The sequence below is a fragment of the Nicotiana tabacum genome, chromosome 11, assembly GCF_000715075.1.
Source record: "Nicotiana tabacum cultivar K326 chromosome 11, ASM71507v2, whole genome shotgun sequence".
In the NCBI taxonomy this organism is placed as follows: domain Eukaryota; kingdom Viridiplantae; phylum Streptophyta; class Magnoliopsida; order Solanales; family Solanaceae; genus Nicotiana; species Nicotiana tabacum.
The window spans coordinates 181,262,960-181,279,617 of record NC_134090.1 but is presented as its reverse complement, the minus strand read 5'-3'; the positions used below and the strand labels follow the sequence as shown (position 1 = coordinate 181,279,617).

General features: G+C 34.5%; 3 protein-coding genes and 1 non-coding gene across 4 annotated transcripts; 2 read left to right on the top strand and 2 right to left on the bottom strand.

The window, feature by feature from the left end:
• The first annotated feature begins 1,823 nt into the window (after positions 1 to 1,823).
• LOC107815024 (LIM domain-containing protein PLIM2c-like) lies at positions 1,824 to 5,028 on the top strand. The gene is made up of 5 exons (XM_016640532.2): positions 1,824 to 2,133; positions 3,012 to 3,114; positions 3,224 to 3,249; positions 3,522 to 3,611; positions 4,209 to 5,028. The coding sequence occupies exons 1-5, from the start codon at positions 1,999 to 2,001 to the stop codon at positions 4,506 to 4,508; spliced, it is 654 nt and encodes a 217-aa protein (XP_016496018.1). The 5' UTR covers positions 1,824 to 1,998; the 3' UTR covers positions 4,509 to 5,028.
• Positions 5,029 to 5,676: 648 nt separating this feature from the next.
• Positions 5,677 to 10,234, bottom strand: LOC107815027 (uncharacterized). The gene is made up of 3 exons (XM_016640533.2): positions 9,996 to 10,234; positions 6,917 to 6,971; positions 5,677 to 6,167 (listed from the first exon to the last, which is right to left on the bottom strand). Exons 1-3 carry the CDS (start codon positions 10,122 to 10,124, stop codon positions 5,821 to 5,823), a joined length of 531 nt encoding a protein of 176 aa, XP_016496019.1. The 5' UTR covers positions 10,125 to 10,234; the 3' UTR covers positions 5,677 to 5,820.
• Positions 10,235 to 12,047: 1,813 nt separating this feature from the next.
• Positions 12,048 to 15,936, top strand: LOC107815028 (voltage-dependent chloride channel 1, chloroplastic). The gene is made up of 4 exons (XM_016640534.2): positions 12,048 to 12,874; positions 13,921 to 14,088; positions 14,333 to 14,539; positions 15,257 to 15,936. The coding sequence occupies exons 1-4, from the start codon at positions 12,173 to 12,175 to the stop codon at positions 15,431 to 15,433; spliced, it is 1,254 nt and encodes a 417-aa protein (XP_016496020.2). The 5' UTR covers positions 12,048 to 12,172; the 3' UTR covers positions 15,434 to 15,936.
• Positions 15,937 to 16,092: 156 nt separating this feature from the next.
• Positions 16,093 to 16,166, bottom strand: TRNAV-CAC (transfer RNA valine (anticodon CAC)). Its single transcript has one exon. It is a non-coding gene; the product is annotated as a tRNA-Val (tRNA).
• Positions 16,167 to 16,658: the final 492 nt, after the last annotated feature.

The window sequence follows — 16,658 nt, the reverse complement described above, 5'->3', positions numbered from 1 at the left end:
TATAATATTGCAACTTTATTCTTCATATTATCAGTGCATGACATCACGAAATGGTGACAAACAATACAATCTATTCAATTATTGTAAATATCAAAACGATACAGTACAATACAATACAATACAATACAATAAAACGATATATAACAACCATCCAAACAAGCTGTAAGTCGCATCAAATCACATTGGTTCCATTCTACTATAGTCGCGTTGGTTGCATTCCAATATAGTCGCATTCCGTTTTTACGATTTATAAGTCGCATTTCTACATTGTGATTTATTCTTATTCGTTGTTATATTCCTGAATCACAATTTACAAGTCGCATTAAAATTGTGATATATAAGTCGCATTCCAAAATACAATTTATAATTTTCATTACGTAATAAGAATTATAAGTAGCATTTCTGAAATGTGATTTACAATTCACAATTTATATATCGCATGTAATTGTATTTTTAAAATACGATGCAAGCTAAAACCATCCGTCGAACGGTTCATTACCTACCTCAAAACGCATGTGAATCACGTTTATCATATTCGCTTTGTATATTCTTTGCAAAAATTACACAATAATAAAAAGTTTATTCACTCGAATGAGCTCTTAAGAATGAGGCGGAGTCACCTTCGTGGAAAAAATACATTGTGTAAGTAGGCAAAAAGAAAATTTTATATATATACTATGTATTGACTCCCCTTAATTTTTCAATATGTTTACTTTTATATATTTTGATACTCCTTAATGAAAATTCTGGCTCCGCCACTGAGTAAACATACTACTAATTAAGTCTGTGATTTTGGTGACTCTTATACGTTAGTAAAACGGGGGTGAAATTCAAAAATAGCCAAATTTACAATTGGTCGTTCAAAAATAGTCCAGTTTCAAAAGTAATTGAAATTTAGCCACTTTTTATATAAAGATAAATCTAAATGAAAACATTGTTCAAACTCTGGAAAAATACTCCAGCATAATATACTGGAGTTCCAGTATAATATACCCTGTCCAACATAATATACTGAAGTTTGGAGCACCGATGCTCCAGTCTCCAGTATATTATACTGGAGCCAGCAAAGTATACTGCTCCAGCATAATATACTGGAAGTTCATACACAGGTGCACCCAGTATATTATGCTGGACCGGTCTCTGTTACAGCAAAATAGTGGCTATTTTTTATTGACTTGGTAAACGCTGACTATTTTTGAATGACCAGTCCGAAAACTGGCTAGACCGTGCTATTTTTACGTAAAACTGTTACTCCCTCCATTCCACAATGAATGACCAATTTGCTTGGGCACACCCATTAAGAAAATACTAAATTCTAGACAAAAATAATTAGTGTGACTAAACTACCCTAAATTAAATATTGAAGCATAATTTAATGTGATGAGTAAAACTTATTTTGGACCAAAATAAAAAGGCAAATTAATCATTTATTGTGGATCGGAGGGAGTAAAACACTCTTACGATAGCAAGAACTTTTAAAAATTATTAATCATAGTATTATTTAAAAGATAAATTCGGGAAAATAGACAGAAGAAAAAGAAAAGAAAATAAAGGAAAGGATAAAGTAGAGTAATGAAAACGGTTCAGCCTAATAAGTTAACTACCTCAAAGAAAGAAGAAAAAAAAACAATATTTGTCGTGGTAAAGAGTTAGAAAAGGGCCTCATTTCACTCCAATTTAAGAGAATTATATCCACAATTTTTTAGAGGTTACTAAATTCCATCAATTTCACCTCCTATTATGTGGATCTCCCAATCACGTGTCGTGTTTTTATCGGTGTAATTCAATAAATTATTTTCTTCAAAAAAAAAAAAATGTGAATAATTCTACATTATCGGTCAGGACAATTTATTCGTTTGTTTGTTTGTTTAATGTCAATGATCAAGAAAGTTAAATATAAGAAGGAAAGATTGGATTATTAAAGTTTTTTTTCTCTGCCATTTCACATTGAAAAATTTATATTGAGAAGAAGAAAAGAAGAGAAAAAAGGAGAAGGAAATGGCATTTACAGGTACATTGGATAAATGCAAAGCTTGTGATAAGACAGTTTATTTTGTTGATTTATTGTCTGCTGATGGAGCTACTTTCCATAAATCCTGTTTCAAATGTAGCCATTGCAAAGGCACTCTTGTGGTATGTTTAATTAATTACCTTTCTCTTACTTTTTTAACTCTTTATTTGCTATACTTCGTGACTTGACAAGTTTTACGTTAACGGTAAATGTACCGCTATATTCTTCCTTTATGTATCGACCCCAATTTATTTGAAATGGATACGTAGTTACTAATATATTTCTTTTGCTCAACATATGGTAAAAGAATCTTGCTTTTTATCGATCTATAGTTTTCCTTGTCTTCTATAATTTGTTTGTGTTATTGCCTTGTTCAGGGGCGAAGAGAGAGTAGAACCTGCAGGTTCGGCCAAATCCAACAGTTTTGGTCCAAATCATATATTTGTCTTAAAAAACTCATTGGATATACGTAAAGTATTAATTCAGAACCAGCAACTTAAAAGATTTAGAATTTCGAACTCACAAATTTTAAATCCGGCCTCTGATTCTTGCCCTGTTTGGCCCCACCCCCAACCTCTCCTCACCTTTAAATATAAAATAGAAAAGGAAAAAGAATCCAGTTACAAAAATTAAATATAGTGACAATATTAGCATTGTGACTATATTTTAAAAAAATGTGTAATATTCTTACCTAACATGGGATCTTGAAGGCATGTATTCATTGAAAATCCATGCTAAATTGGCCTTAAGATAGACCAAGTTGTCAATGAAATTAATCATCAAGAATTAAGAAAAAAACTAGACCCTTGTTTCTGTGTATTTTAGTTGGGTAGGTAGCCCGATGCATAAGGTATTCCGTATTCACGCAAGGTACGAGAAAGGATCGTATCCCAAGAAGTGCAATGTAGACAGTCTATCCTAATACAAGCATTAGTAACTGCTTTATCGTTTCTGTATATTTGACTTTTTAAATTAATGTAGTTGTGGTGATTTTGGACAGATGAGCAATTATTCCTCAATGGATGGAGTACTCTACTGCAAGCCACATTTCGAACAACTTTTTAAGGAATCTGGAAATTTTAGCAAGAATTTTCAGACTGCTTGTAAGACATCATTTTCTCATAATTCATGATTTATTTGCAAGGTTTCACAGTATTCAATTTCTTTATATTTACTAATCAATTTTAACCTTATTTTTTTAAATTTATGTAGCCAAACCTGAGAGGGAAAATTCGCTGGTACGTTGTCTCAAACTTCACATGTAAATAATATTATACTGGATCTTTACATGTCTTAAGATTGATATTAACCCTCCCTAAATTTCTCTTTTCTTGTCATTAAACAAGAAAACATGGTAATGACAATTCATACAACCAATTTCAACTTATTTGGAGTTGAGACACAATATTATTATTGTTATTTTTAGGATATCATTAAAAACATTCTAAATATTTTCTTTTTGTGTTTTAGTTCAACCCTCCTAATGATTAAATGCCATAATTTTGTGTAGACAAGGGCTCCAAGCAAACTCTCAGCCTTGTTTTCTGGAACTCAAGACAAATGTGCTGCTTGCAACAAAACTGTTTACCCTCTCGAAAAGGTATGAAATTATTATTTTTTTAGGAAAATATGTTTCGGAAAATATAAATTTTCAAAATATAAGTCATTTCTGGTGTTTGATTGCCATAAAACATTCTCAAGAGAAAATGACTTTTCTCACTGTTGAGCGCAGAAGTTATTTTCCATCGGGATTATTTTGCTTTAACCAAAGTATTTTTTATCAAACAGTGAAAAATATTGTCTAAAAAATTATTTTCCAGAAAAAGAGTATTTTCCCGAAAATTTTACTTTTATCAAACCATTTTGCTTATATTATCCAAATTTTATTATCCATCTTTAATCAATATTTATTGTCTGTCTTTAATACTCAAAATTTTCATTAAACAGTACCCAATTTGCTAATATTTTCATCAAAAAACTATTACTCCTATCAATCTTTAATACAATATATGCTTTTTCCTGGAAATATTTTCACTCTCCAACCAAACCAAACAGTGGAAAACATTTTTAAGGAATTATTTTCCAAAATAAGTAATTTTCGAAAAGTGATTTTTCTCATACCAAACATGTCCGATCAATATGATTTTGTGTTGAATACTAGCTTCTATAAACTCATCTCATAATGATGATTTGTTAGGTAACAATGGAGGGAGAAGCTTTCCACAAATCATGCTTCAAGTGTGCACATGGAGGTTGTCCCTTAACTCATGCAACATATGCTGCACTTGATGGAGTTCTCTACTGCAAACACCATTTTGCTCAACTTTTCATGGAGAAAGGAAATTACCAACATGTCCTCAAGGCTGCTAATAACAAGAAGAATAGTGCTGAAAAGGCAGATGAAGAGCAAGAGCCAACTGAAAAGGCAGAAGATGAGCAGCCACAAGACAAGGAGCCTGATGATAATGAGCAACCACCAATTATAGAGGAATTCTGATCACTTAAAATTTTATACTATTATTGATTGCTTTAACCTAAAATATTTGTGTTTTTTATAAGTTTGAAAAGGTTTTTCTCATTTAAATCCAAGACAAATACTCTTATTTTGTGATTTAAAATTCTTGTCTTGATTTTTTTTACTTTCATTTTTTTCCCCTTCTTGGTGTCCAGCTTGTAAACATGTTTGAGAGGTTGTTCATTTTGACAATACAATAATTTGTTAGATATTATTCTTATTGTATTGTTGCAAGCATTGCTGAATGTTGCTGGCTAATGAATCAATTAAAAGAAGTACCGGTGAGGTGATTAGGCAGGACATGGCGCCTTCAACTTGCCGAAGACATGACTCTCGATAGGAGGGTGGGGAGGTTGAGAATTAGGGTTGTGAGTTAACAGGCAGTCTAGAGTTTCATCTAGGCATCCCAGTAGTATTAGTGCTAGTCTTATATTTTTCTCTGCCTAGCCCCTTGCTATTTCATATTGAGACATTATTTCCAGCAAGACTGAATTTATTTTTATAGTGTCGTATTCTTAGATATTTGTTGTTGCACGTATCTTCATCTGTGCCCATGTCTAATTGCACGTATCTTCATTTGTGCCCATGTCTAATTAACTGGTTGTTGTTAATGTCTGTTTATTGCTTTATTTTCACTTCTTTTGAGCCGAGGGTCTTTCGGAAACAGCCTCTCTACCTTCATTAGATAGGGGTAAGGTCTGCGTACACTTTACACTTCCCGGACCCCACGTGTGAAATTTCACTGGGGTTCTTGTTGTTGTCTTATTTTTTTTCCATCAAACTTGGTGTCCAGCTTGTAATTAACACGTTTGAGTGGTTGTCGATTTTGATTATACAATGATTTGTTAGATAATCTTCTTATTGTATTGTTGCAAGTATTGCTGCTGAATGTTGCTGGCTAATGAATCAATTAAAAGAACATCATTTTTCCCTCTCATTTCCATTAATATATTCCAGTTTATGCAACTCTATAGCGAATAGCGATGTAAGTTTCTACACAGACAGTGTCATCTGTCAATTAAAGAGATTGTCTTGGAGCAAGACCAGTTGTGAGAAATAAGTAACTATAGGTGGCTCCTGGTTGAAATTTTTAAGGCGTTAGACGAACCAGAAGTCATACTCAGAACATACAAGAAGATAGAAAGAGAGGTTGCAGGTTGTAATAGCAGCTGCATAAGACTAACCCTGAAGTCTGAACTTTTGTAATGCCAAATATTCCAATCTATTATAGTACACACACATCAAACCATTGTAATTTCCAAAAGTAGAGTGCTGTAAGTGTACCTAAGGCACTTTATTCAGATTTAACATTTGCAGCTCGGAAGGACTCTTTAGTTCGTCCATAGTATATGGCATGCCCGCTGGTGTATGTTATAAAGTTCCAGCCAAATGCTGAACCTCCAACGACATATGTCCCTTGGACAACATCATCTCCAGCTTGCTGTTTCTGAGATGAATTCGCTTCAGTTTTTGCAGATGTCCCATTTTCTGGAGGCTTCGTGTCTTTCTGCTGCTCGCTAGGCTTTTCTCGGTCCTTGATATCCACAGACATAGGCTGAGCTCCAGGTGCATCCTTAGCTGCCTCTGGATTTACTGTTTCAGTCATCATCTCCTTGTGAAGATCCATTAGGAGATTCAACTCTGCATACCAGCATTTACATGCACATGAGGATAAATGTCTGATATAATAATAACAATTTGATTGTCATGCTGAAAATCTTGATCATGGTTTGACAACAAAAAATTAAAAGAGCAGACACATAGGCATGGTTCCAATAACAACAAATAACCATATCCATGGCCAGGCATTTGAATTGCTATAGCTAAATATGTCTCACCTGAGGTGAGAGAAAGCCTGACCATTCAAAGTAGCACAACAAATGCGCCTTATGCAGATCATGCCTAATGGAATTTAAACAGTCTTCAATTAAGATACATCCAAGTGCCAGCGACAGTGAATCACACTGAATACAAGTTCAATAAAATCCAAGCATTTCCTAAATGAATAGCTGAAAACTGCTGCTATGTAAATTAATGTACAAGGCATAAGCTCCAGAGGAAGAAATGGCTTAACCACTAAAGTACCTCGCTACTCCTAGCATGCTGCAACTAACCAGCTTGTACTAAAACTAGGCACACTAGAAAACAAAGCAACAAACAACCATGTAACTATAGAGATAATGCAGTAAACCGCCATGCATTTCTTACTGACTCCAGAACTTTCACATGATGTATTAGATTAGTATCAGGAAAACAGAAAAGAAGAGAATGCACTAGCATGTACATAATCTCGTGATTAGTGTGGATTAAATTGCTAGTAACTTGGTGATGTATTTCATACAACTGTTCAAATAAGAAATCGAAAAGAATAAATTTGATAGGAAGCTTACGTTGACGAATTTCGGTAGCAGCCTTGCAATTCCGGAAGTCAGGAGTCCGAAGAACCTTCAAGATGACAAATAAAAGTAAGCTCCTATAACATCCAATAAAATGAGTTAACATTCATGAAGGCAATAGAAAAAGTGAGTTTTTCCATGGATTGGCCTTTTACAACTTTCTTCCCAGTGTCATTTTGTGCTTATAGATAAGACCTCTAGGTGTTTAGGGTATCATTATGCATTGCTTGAGGTCTCATTTTACAAAAATGAATCTACAGAACTTTAACAAGCTAACCAGAGAATTATAAATGATATATATACATTTTTGCACATAATACTTCTCTTATTATGGTTCAAGATCTTACATCAAATTAGCGAATGAAAACCATTTACAGTTATCAGCTCAAGGCAAAGGTGAGTCCTCAGTTCTTTAAGACATTCAGCTCCAATGCATGGGGAGAGCAACTTTCCCTGTTATGGCACATCCAAGCAGCTTAATGGAACAAAGGATTTTATATCTTATATTGAAATAAGTTCAAGCACAATCACAGGTTCTAACCACATTAGTGCCAGTTAATAGACACCTACAGTTTACACACGTTTGAAATGGACTGAGATAGATTAAATTCATTATGATACTCAAGGAACCTATTGGAAGCATGTCAAAACCTAACTGGATTCATATATCAGGTAAAGTGTCACAACTGAAAATTATTTGCATAATGTACTGTATTACAATGCTTACTGTATCAACCGCGACTTTACAGCTTGTCTTGGATTATTAGTCATAGACTAATAGCTTTAGATTTAGTACTAAGCCACTTCATGCCCATGTTTGTCAAAGTTCAAGAACCAAAGCTGGATTATAATAGAAACCAGATATAAACACCTAGAAGGGAAGCCTGAGAGGAACAGTTAAGTTATCTCCAGATGATGTATAAGTCACCAGTTCGATCCGTGGAATCAACTAACTCTTGCGTCATGATAGGTTTCCTACATCACATCCACTTGGAGTACGGTCCTTTCCCCGGACCCTGCGTGAACACGGGATGCTTCATGGCTTCATGCACTGGGCTGCCCTTTTTATATAAATACCTACCTAACCTATACCCTAATAAACAACCAGAAATAGTAGAGACTTGCAGTCGCAAGAAGAAAAATGGCAACTCTTGCCTTGTCACTCTTTATGTAGTTTCTAACCTCTTTAAATCTCGCCAACTTTGTTTGTTTTAGATGCTTCCAGGGAGCATACACAAGGAAAAATATGCAGAAGAAGCTAGTTCATTTAGCAAGATAGAAATCCTTTCATTATAGGTTTAGAAACAAAGAGTTTTTGTGTTTGTTCCTTACTATCAGTACTTAGACGTTAGAGAAATTCAGAACGAAAGGAAAAATGAAGAGCATCCAGTGTGAAACAAAATGTCTCTTATACAAGTCCGAAAAGAAAAAAGAAGATGGACAGAGAGTATGCATCGGTGGAGGGGGAGTGACGCTAGGGAGAGGTAGAGGAGCACCAGGAGATGGTGGGAATGAAAGTGGCTTTCGAAACATAACACTATGCTCTTTACGGAAATAGCCCTTTTCTACAAAACTGTTAGAATTTTTTACTAAAGAGCTCTTGTTATTGAAATGTTTTCAATAAAAAGAGAAGAAAAATTGTTTCTATACATGCTTATGGAAAAAGAGTATCTGTACACTAGTATTTCCTCCGTATAAATTTGAAAAGCACCTTTCTACAAAGCACCCTTAAGTTTTCAATTACTGCTGAATGGTTTGATCTTGGATAAGTAAGCACCATCAGGTTCAAAATAAAGAAGCTAAGTTCTATTTATAGACCATTTTAACAGAGTAGGTCTTTTTTTTTTATAAGATAAATTGTATTAATCAAAAGGGAGAGAACTCCCGTATACAAGAAGTATACCAAAAAGTAGAGAATTTACATTTTAACAGAGTAGGTCATAGCTGACACACACAGAGAAAAGCCAAAACAGTTGGCGAAATTATGCCAAATTCTGGACTTCTTTCTAAAAGGAAATTCTATTTACAGAGACAGCGATGTGGCTTCTCAAGTACTAGTCAGGTTAGTAAAAAATGACATTGTTACTGCATTTTTACAAACTTGCAGAGTTCTCTTCATGCAGATCACCTTCAACTAATACAGTGAAATATTATTCACTGAAACAGCTAACCTGCTCTAAACCATACAGAATTCTACGATTTTCTGAACCTACTTCATCACCCAGGAATCCTATTCCCAACATGCCAACTTGTATAGTATAACTAATACTCGTAAATCATATTGCATGAAGAAGAATAACATTACTGGCTTACTGCTGCTACTATAGTTTCTTTCAACAACTAGTAAATACATGGATAAATTGCACTAAAATGTTTATAAAACCCAAAAGCCCTAGTATGATAAATGTCACATTTCTACCACCTTCGGAGCTAGAAAATCTTTTAAATGGAGAGAAAAAATCACAAGAGAAAATTATACTCCAACATTGAGCAGAACTTTAACAAGAGTAGTCCAAACAAAGTCAAGTTATTCACAGATAAATGTCAAATCTTTAACACCACAGGAGCTAGAACAACTCTTAAACCGGAGAAAAGAATAGGAAATGTGATATTTTTTTATCTTTTAAGAACAAAAAATATCAAGAACGGATTTTCACAGCCCAAAAATATACTAAAATTCAATTTTCAGAGAAATCTAATAGGAAAACCCACAAAATGAAGGACACCAACAAGCAATAACAACAGGAAGAATCCAAAAGATGTCAAAGTAATGCAACAAAAAAAAATCACACTTTTATACAGCAAAAAAATATACTCCAACTAAATTCAACTTCCAAAGAAATCTAATGGGAAAAACCAAAAATTGAAGGACACCACAAGAAGAGTCCAAAACAAGTCAATTTAGGCAACAACAAACCAAAAAAGTTCACATTTTTATAGAGCAAAAAATACACTCCAACTAAAATTCAAATTTCAATGAAATTTAATGGAGAAAACCGCAAATTGAAGGACACCCACAAGCAATAATAACAAGAAAAGTCCAATACAAGTCAATTTATTCAGAGATTTGTACCTCAATAACATGAGGTCTGAGATCTTTAACAATGAGTCGCATCTTGTAATAAGGGGTGGAGGTGTCAAGTGGCCTCTTTCTACTGTTCATGTGTTGCTGAGAAGAAGGATTTTGAGTTGGGGGTTCCATGGATTCACTTTCCCTTCTACTCTGTACAAATGGAAGGACTCAAGAAGCAGTGAATCTTTGGTGCTGGACAGTGGTGGTCTTTTTCTTGAATCTTGAGCAAACGTCACTCAGGTCCCAAACTATGCTATAAGTACAATGTGATCCTTTAGGTATCGTTTGGTATGAGGTATAAGAAGGTATAAGGGTGGTACAAAAATTTAATATCACCTTAATACTCTGTTTGATTAGCAAACCAGGTATTAAAATTAGTACCGAGATAACTTATATCTTATAGAAGGTGGGGTAATTAGCACCGGAATAACTTATACATTCTTCTTACAAATTATGCAATTGTCATATTTAATAAAACATATCAAACAATGGACAAAAAATAATCCCAGCATAACTAATATCTGCATAACTTATCCAATATAACTTATACCGGTATAAATTATATTTCAACCAAACGACCCCGTATAACTTATACCAGTATAACTTATCCCGGCATAAGCTGTATTCAAACCAAACGACCCTTACGGGGTTGATAGATTTCAGTACCGGTGTTAATTTTAATTATACACATTCTATTATAAAAGTACGAAATTCTAATACGAAGTGTTGATATATTTTCTTACCCTTCGTAAATGCTTTTCATGTCGGACAAATCAAATTACAATTAATAATTAATTATGGCATAACTAAAATTAAGGATTTTGATGACTTTTACGTGGCGGAGCATTTTTTTTCCTTCATTAAGTTAGTTAAATAAAATCAACAATCATTAGTTTCATAGTTTTACAATTTTTTTCATTAACTTTTATTATATAACTCAAATATGAATTTTAAAATAGTGTTATGTGATTTTTTAGACTCATATTCCTTGAATCGAGGTTCACGCACAATGCATGTATCCTAAGATTAGTACAATATATGTGTATTATGTGTGTAAGAATATATCTCGATATTTTTTTCTTAATATCGAATATGGAAATCTTTAAAAACTTAAGCCAAATACATAGTATTATATTAGCTACCAAAACCATAATATAAATCTTTTTATTTCGATTAGATTATTCAGTAAAAGGGCAGCCTAGTGCATAAAGCATCTCATATTCATGCAGAGTCCAAGAAAGGGCCGCAGGCCTAGGGATGTGATATGAACAGTTGACTACTTCCACGGTTCGAACCTGTAATTTATAGGTCACATGGAGATAATATTATCATTGCTCCAGGCTCCCATTCCTGATTCGATTATTCAGCATATACCAAAATTATGCACACCCTTAAATTGACAGAAATTCAAAAATAGCCAGATTTACAAGTGGTCATTCAAAAATAGTCACAGTTTCAAAAGTAATCGAAATTCAGCCACTTTTCATGTAAAGATAAATTTGAATGAAAACAATGTTCAAAATCTGAAAAATACTCCAGCATAATATAATGGAGTTCCAGTATAATATATTGGAGTTCCAGTATAATATACCGGTCCAGCATAATATGTTGGAAGTTCATACATAGGTGCTCCAATTTCCAATATATTATGCTGGAACTTTCCGCGTATCGGAATTCCAGCATAATATGCTGGAAGTTCATACACAGATGCACCGATCTTCAGTATATTATGCTGGAACTTTCCGTGTTGCAACAAAATAATAACTATTTTTCAATGATTTTGCAAACGCTGGCCATTTTTGAATGACCAGTTCGAAAACTAGCTAGCCCGTGTTATTTTTACCCTTAAATTTGACGACTAGTTCAATTGAGTCAAACACCAAATCAATTGGGCAACGATTTGGATTATCATAATGATGTGTTAAGCTTAAAATGGGCTATAGACATTGACTCACCTTGCTGTGACACCAACAATTCTTTTATTTTTTCTTTTTTTAATTCATATCTAGGAATAAGTGAAAAAACCAGATTCACAAATTAACCGTTACCAAACCAACTACCTAATCCAGTATCCACTACATTCCTTAAACAGAACTCTTCACTTCACTCTTTGTACACTCCCATGTTGTCACCTTCCTCCCCCATTTCCAAACCCTAAACCCTAATTCCCATCATCAATGACAAATTCAAGAACCCTTTTCAGCATTCAATCTCCAACCAATGCATCTTTTTCTTCCCATTTTACCCTCAAACTACCTTCAAAATTACAACAACAATCATTCCCTTCCAAACTTAGCTACAAGAAGTTCAGTTTCAGTACTTTCAAAGTCCGTTGTTGCCCTCAACAAACTCCAGAGAATCAAAATTCAACTTCTGCCCTTATCTCAATTCTTCGTATAATACCTGATTGGGCTGACAGAATTCAAGAAGAAGGTATGAAAAAGAAGAGATCTTTATACAAACATGAAAGTTGGGTGCAACATAGAAGTTCTTTGAGGCATGTTAGGCACTTGTTTTCGAGCTTGAATTCGCGTGTTATTTTGTCGTTGGTTCCTCCGGTTATAGCTTTTACTTCAGTGGCAGTAGTGATTGCTAGTTATAATTCTGCTGTTTCAATGCATTGGTTGCCTGAGTTTTTCCCTGTATTGAGAGCTAGTCCACTGCCATATCAGTTGACAGCTCCAGCTCTGGCGCTTCTTTTGGTGTTTAGGACAGAGGCATCGTACTCGAGGTTCGAAACAGGGAAGAAGGCTTGGACTAAAGTGATTGCTGGAACCAATGATTTTGCTAGGCAGGTCATTGCTTGTGTTGATAAGAGTGATGCTGTGCTCAAAGAAGCACTTTTACAGTATATCATGGCATTTCCAGTTGCCTTGAAGGTATATACGTTCGTATAGTTAATCGATTTAGCTCACTATGATCTGTGCATACATACCATACCTTTTTATATGAGGCCTTCAATTTTGCTCATTCATTCTTGCTATGGGGTTAAAAGGGGGCGAGGTAAACCTAACATCACATGGAAAGAAGTTGTCTCGAAAGACCTACAAATTCTTGGAATCAGTGCAGACTTAGCTAAAGATAAGGCACAATGGAAGAAAAATATCCATATAGGCGATACTTAATAGTTAGGAATAGGCTTTAAATATTACTATTTTTCTTATTTTATTTTGGCATGATGGTGATATGAGTTGAGCTTAAAGAAAGAAGTGAGAATTCATATCGCCGACCCCAACTTTTTTCGGGACTGAGACATAGTTGTTGTTGTTGATGATTCTTTCTATGGGTTTACTGTATTTCCCTGCGATCTGTGTAGGAGAGAAATTCATAGATCATTGTGATAAATGGAGAATTTTGGTGTTTCTGCAACTTGTTCTGTCACGAATAAAAAAAATAAGAGAGAACAAAACTTAGGATAAATTCCTAAATACAAGTGAAATTGGGAATAGTCTGCTATCTGCTGGCTAATGCAATGATCAGATAGTTTAGAATGTCTTATTAACTGGATAGTAGCCTAAAAGAGCTAAGTGGATTATTTTCAAAATTTCTATGGCCTAAGTATAGGCTTTATCAAAATCCAAATGGCCTATGTGTATTCCTCCTTGTTTTGATGATTTAACCTGGTCTCTGCATCGTTCATTGATAATTAAAAGAAACTTTCTCAAACTGCGTCAAAAGGCCTTCTATCACAGTTATTGTTGTTGTATATTAACTGAAATGACCATAAAATTGTAGAAGCTTTAAATCCTTATTTTACTTTTTAAACATGGAACAACTGGTATTTTGAGCTCATTGCCAACCTATATATTGATAAGTCTTATTCTATATGTTCTTATGCACTTAAAAGCAGAATATATGTTCTATGATAAGCAAAGGGATAATGTTCCTTAGTATTAAACACTAAGATTACAATACTTTTATGCAGTGCCACATAACATACGGCTCGGATATAGCAAGTGATCTCAAAAACTTACTTGAGGCTGATGATCTAGCATTAGTTCTCAGTTCTAAGCATCGCCCTCGTTGCGTCATTGGGTTCATCTCTCAGTGCCTTCAGTCATTAAACTTGGAGGGAACAAAACTGACTCAGCTGGTAATTTTTCTTAACGAAGATGTTCTCTTTTATGAAGTAGAAAGGCTACACAGGGGTTACATCTTACATCTTATTATTTCAGCTTTAATTCTTTTTCATTTTGGTGTATTAGAAGACCAGTGTAAACAGCGACCATAGAAATCTCTTTAAGAAGGAGCTTCATTTGCTAAATCACATTGATTTCGTCACTTGCAGGATAATCTTAAGAGTTCGACCTAATGACTTGTGGTTTTAAAAAGTGCAGGAGTCAAAGATTTCTTGTTTCCATGAAGGTATTGGTGTATGTGAACAACTCGCGGGCATACCTATTCCGCTTTCATACACTCGGTTGACTTCAAGGTTCTTGGTCCTTTGGCATCTTACTCTTCCTATAATACTTTGGGATGATTGCCATTGGATTGTGGTTCCAGCTACTTTCATAAGTGCTGCTTCCTTATTCTGCATTGAAGAGGTCAGATTTCACTTTCTTCAATTAACCAGAGGAACTAATACTTTGTGATATAATTACTTCCTGCAGTAGAGATCACTTTGTCTGAAGGCAAGACTATATTAAAATGTCACAGCTTGAAGAGCCGTACTCTTCAATATGTACAATGGCAGAGGCATGATTTTCACCAAGAGGGGTTAAAAAATAAAATAAGTAAACATGCAAAGAATCCAAGGGGATTCATCATCTAAAGATGTACATAAAAATCAAATTTGATCTATAATTTTCCGGCGAAGGGTGTTCGGATAAATCCCCATCCTCCCCTAGCTCCCCTCATGAAACGAACATATTATTATTTATCTTAAGTTTCAGTTTGTGGGGGCATTCCAGCTGATATCATCTTCAATTTAAATTGCTATATATGAGTGCTAAACTTAATGGTCTTATTACATAGAGTATCCGATGAATTGTCCGAGGCCCCAGGAGTTCATGATACTGTAACCTTGGTTTTCAAAATCAAGGCCTATGTGTATTCCTCCTTGTTTTGCAAAAGGTTAAATAATAAAAATAAAGAGGAGAGAAATACAGTTGAAGATTTCTATTTGATTGGAGCGTTGACACTGTTCAATACTGAGGTCACAGCTTGGTTAGTAACCTTCTGGACAAGGGAGGGGCGTAGAGGATGACAAATAATATCAGTTAATTCACATTTGACCAAAACTAGGATGTCCATTTTTGCAGGTTGGTGTCCTTATCGAGGAGCCATTTCCAATGCTTGCACTTGATGAGCTCTGTCAGCTTGTTCGCGACAACATCCAAGAAGCAATGGCAAACGAAAAGCAGATTCAAGAAAGATTAAATGCCAAAAGAAAGAAATGTTTTAGTGAACATTCTCCAAATGGTTGGCCAACCTCATAGGATGATAGGAAGTACTACGACTTAAACGAAGACTGAAGTATGTGTGTATAGAGCATTTTCTCTATCATAACTTCAACTACTGTACAGAAAGAGGGACTCTCGATACATGACTTATTTCTCTCCCCATATGTGTAAATATAGGGTTGGTACAAAGTATTTGTTGTAGAAAAAATAAAACACTTGAAGTACAACTTCTATATTCAATGACTTCAAAATTGGCTTACAGAAAGCATGTATCATCTCGTGTATAACCTCATGAGAAGCATGTACTCTTTGTAACATAATAGAAGAGACATAACTCAGGAAGCATTTTTCAGTTATCGCGGTCTCTCTTTTCGAGGAGAAGATTGAAGTTTTGGCTGTTAATACTCTGGTGTTACAATAGCTGCCTGTCTCCTACTATTTCAGCATTAGATTGAAAAACTCAACTTTCATATTTTTGGTGATACAATATGAATGGTGGTTGTTCAGCCCTGGAACTTTAGATGAAAGAACATACTAATATTTTTGTGGCTGCTAGGTAGAATAAACAAGAACTGTATCATATTCTTGTAGCAGTTTTGAGTTTTATCCTCCACACTTCATGACTTCCTCTCCTAGCTTATGTGAGAAACTTCGGTAGCAGCATGTGTGGTACGAAAAAAAGTAAAAAAATATTATGTCTGAGCCCGGGTTCGAACCGGGGACCTCTAGTGTGTGAGACTAGCGTGATAACCAACTACACCACCCAGACTTTGTTGTTAAGGAAAAGATAAATTTTCTATAAGTCAAGTTTCAGTAAAACAACTCCTCTAATTATCTCCAGCTCCTCATTTCAAAAATTTTGAACAAAGTACACCCCTTAGAGGTCGTCTGATATGATGGATAAACAAAAATAATTCTGAGATAAAAATTTAGTACAGTCTTATCCCTTGTTTGGTTATTAATCTTGAATTATATGTGTCAGAGGATGGAATAGTAATCTCTGGATAAAACAGTAAAATTGATATTACCAAAATTAATACAACATACCAAATAATCAATAACAAATAGTTTAAATATAACTAACTTCATCATAACTCATCTAAATATAACTAATCCCAACATGACTAGCATAACTTGTGTTCAAACCAAACAATCCCTTAACGTTTTATTTCTCAAAACTGTGGCTTACAGATTGGACGGACCCCTAACTATGGGAAAATACCTTAAACCACCTTTAAACTTGGCTCAGATTATTACTGTC

Coding starts and splice junctions, on each gene's coding strand:
- LOC107815028 (XM_016640534.2), top strand. CDS start 12,173: ATGACAAATTCAAGAACCCTTTTCAGCATTCAATCTCCAACCAATGCA. Junction 12,875..13,920: donor CATTTCCAGTTGCCTTGAAG/GTATATACGTTC, acceptor ACTTTTATGCAG/TGCCACATAACATACGGCTC. Junction 14,089..14,332: donor GAACAAAACTGACTCAGCTG/GTAATTTTTCTT, acceptor TAAAAAGTGCAG/GAGTCAAAGATTTCTTGTTT.
- LOC107815027 (XM_016640533.2), bottom strand. CDS start 10,124: ATGGAACCCCCAACTCAAAATCCTTCTTCTCAGCAACACATGAACAGT. Junction 6,972..9,995: donor TCAGACCTCATGTTATTGAG/GTACAAATCTCT, acceptor GTCATCTTGAAG/GTTCTTCGGACTCCTGACTT. Junction 6,168..6,916: donor TGCTACCGAAATTCGTCAAC/GTAAGCTTCCTA, acceptor GCTGGTATGCAG/AGTTGAATCTCCTAATGGAT.
- LOC107815024 (XM_016640532.2), top strand. CDS start 1,999: ATGGCATTTACAGGTACATTGGATAAATGCAAAGCTTGTGATAAGACA. Junction 2,134..3,011: donor ATTGCAAAGGCACTCTTGTG/GTATGTTTAATT, acceptor GATTTTGGACAG/ATGAGCAATTATTCCTCAAT. Junction 3,612..4,208: donor CTGTTTACCCTCTCGAAAAG/GTATGAAATTAT, acceptor ATGATTTGTTAG/GTAACAATGGAGGGAGAAGC.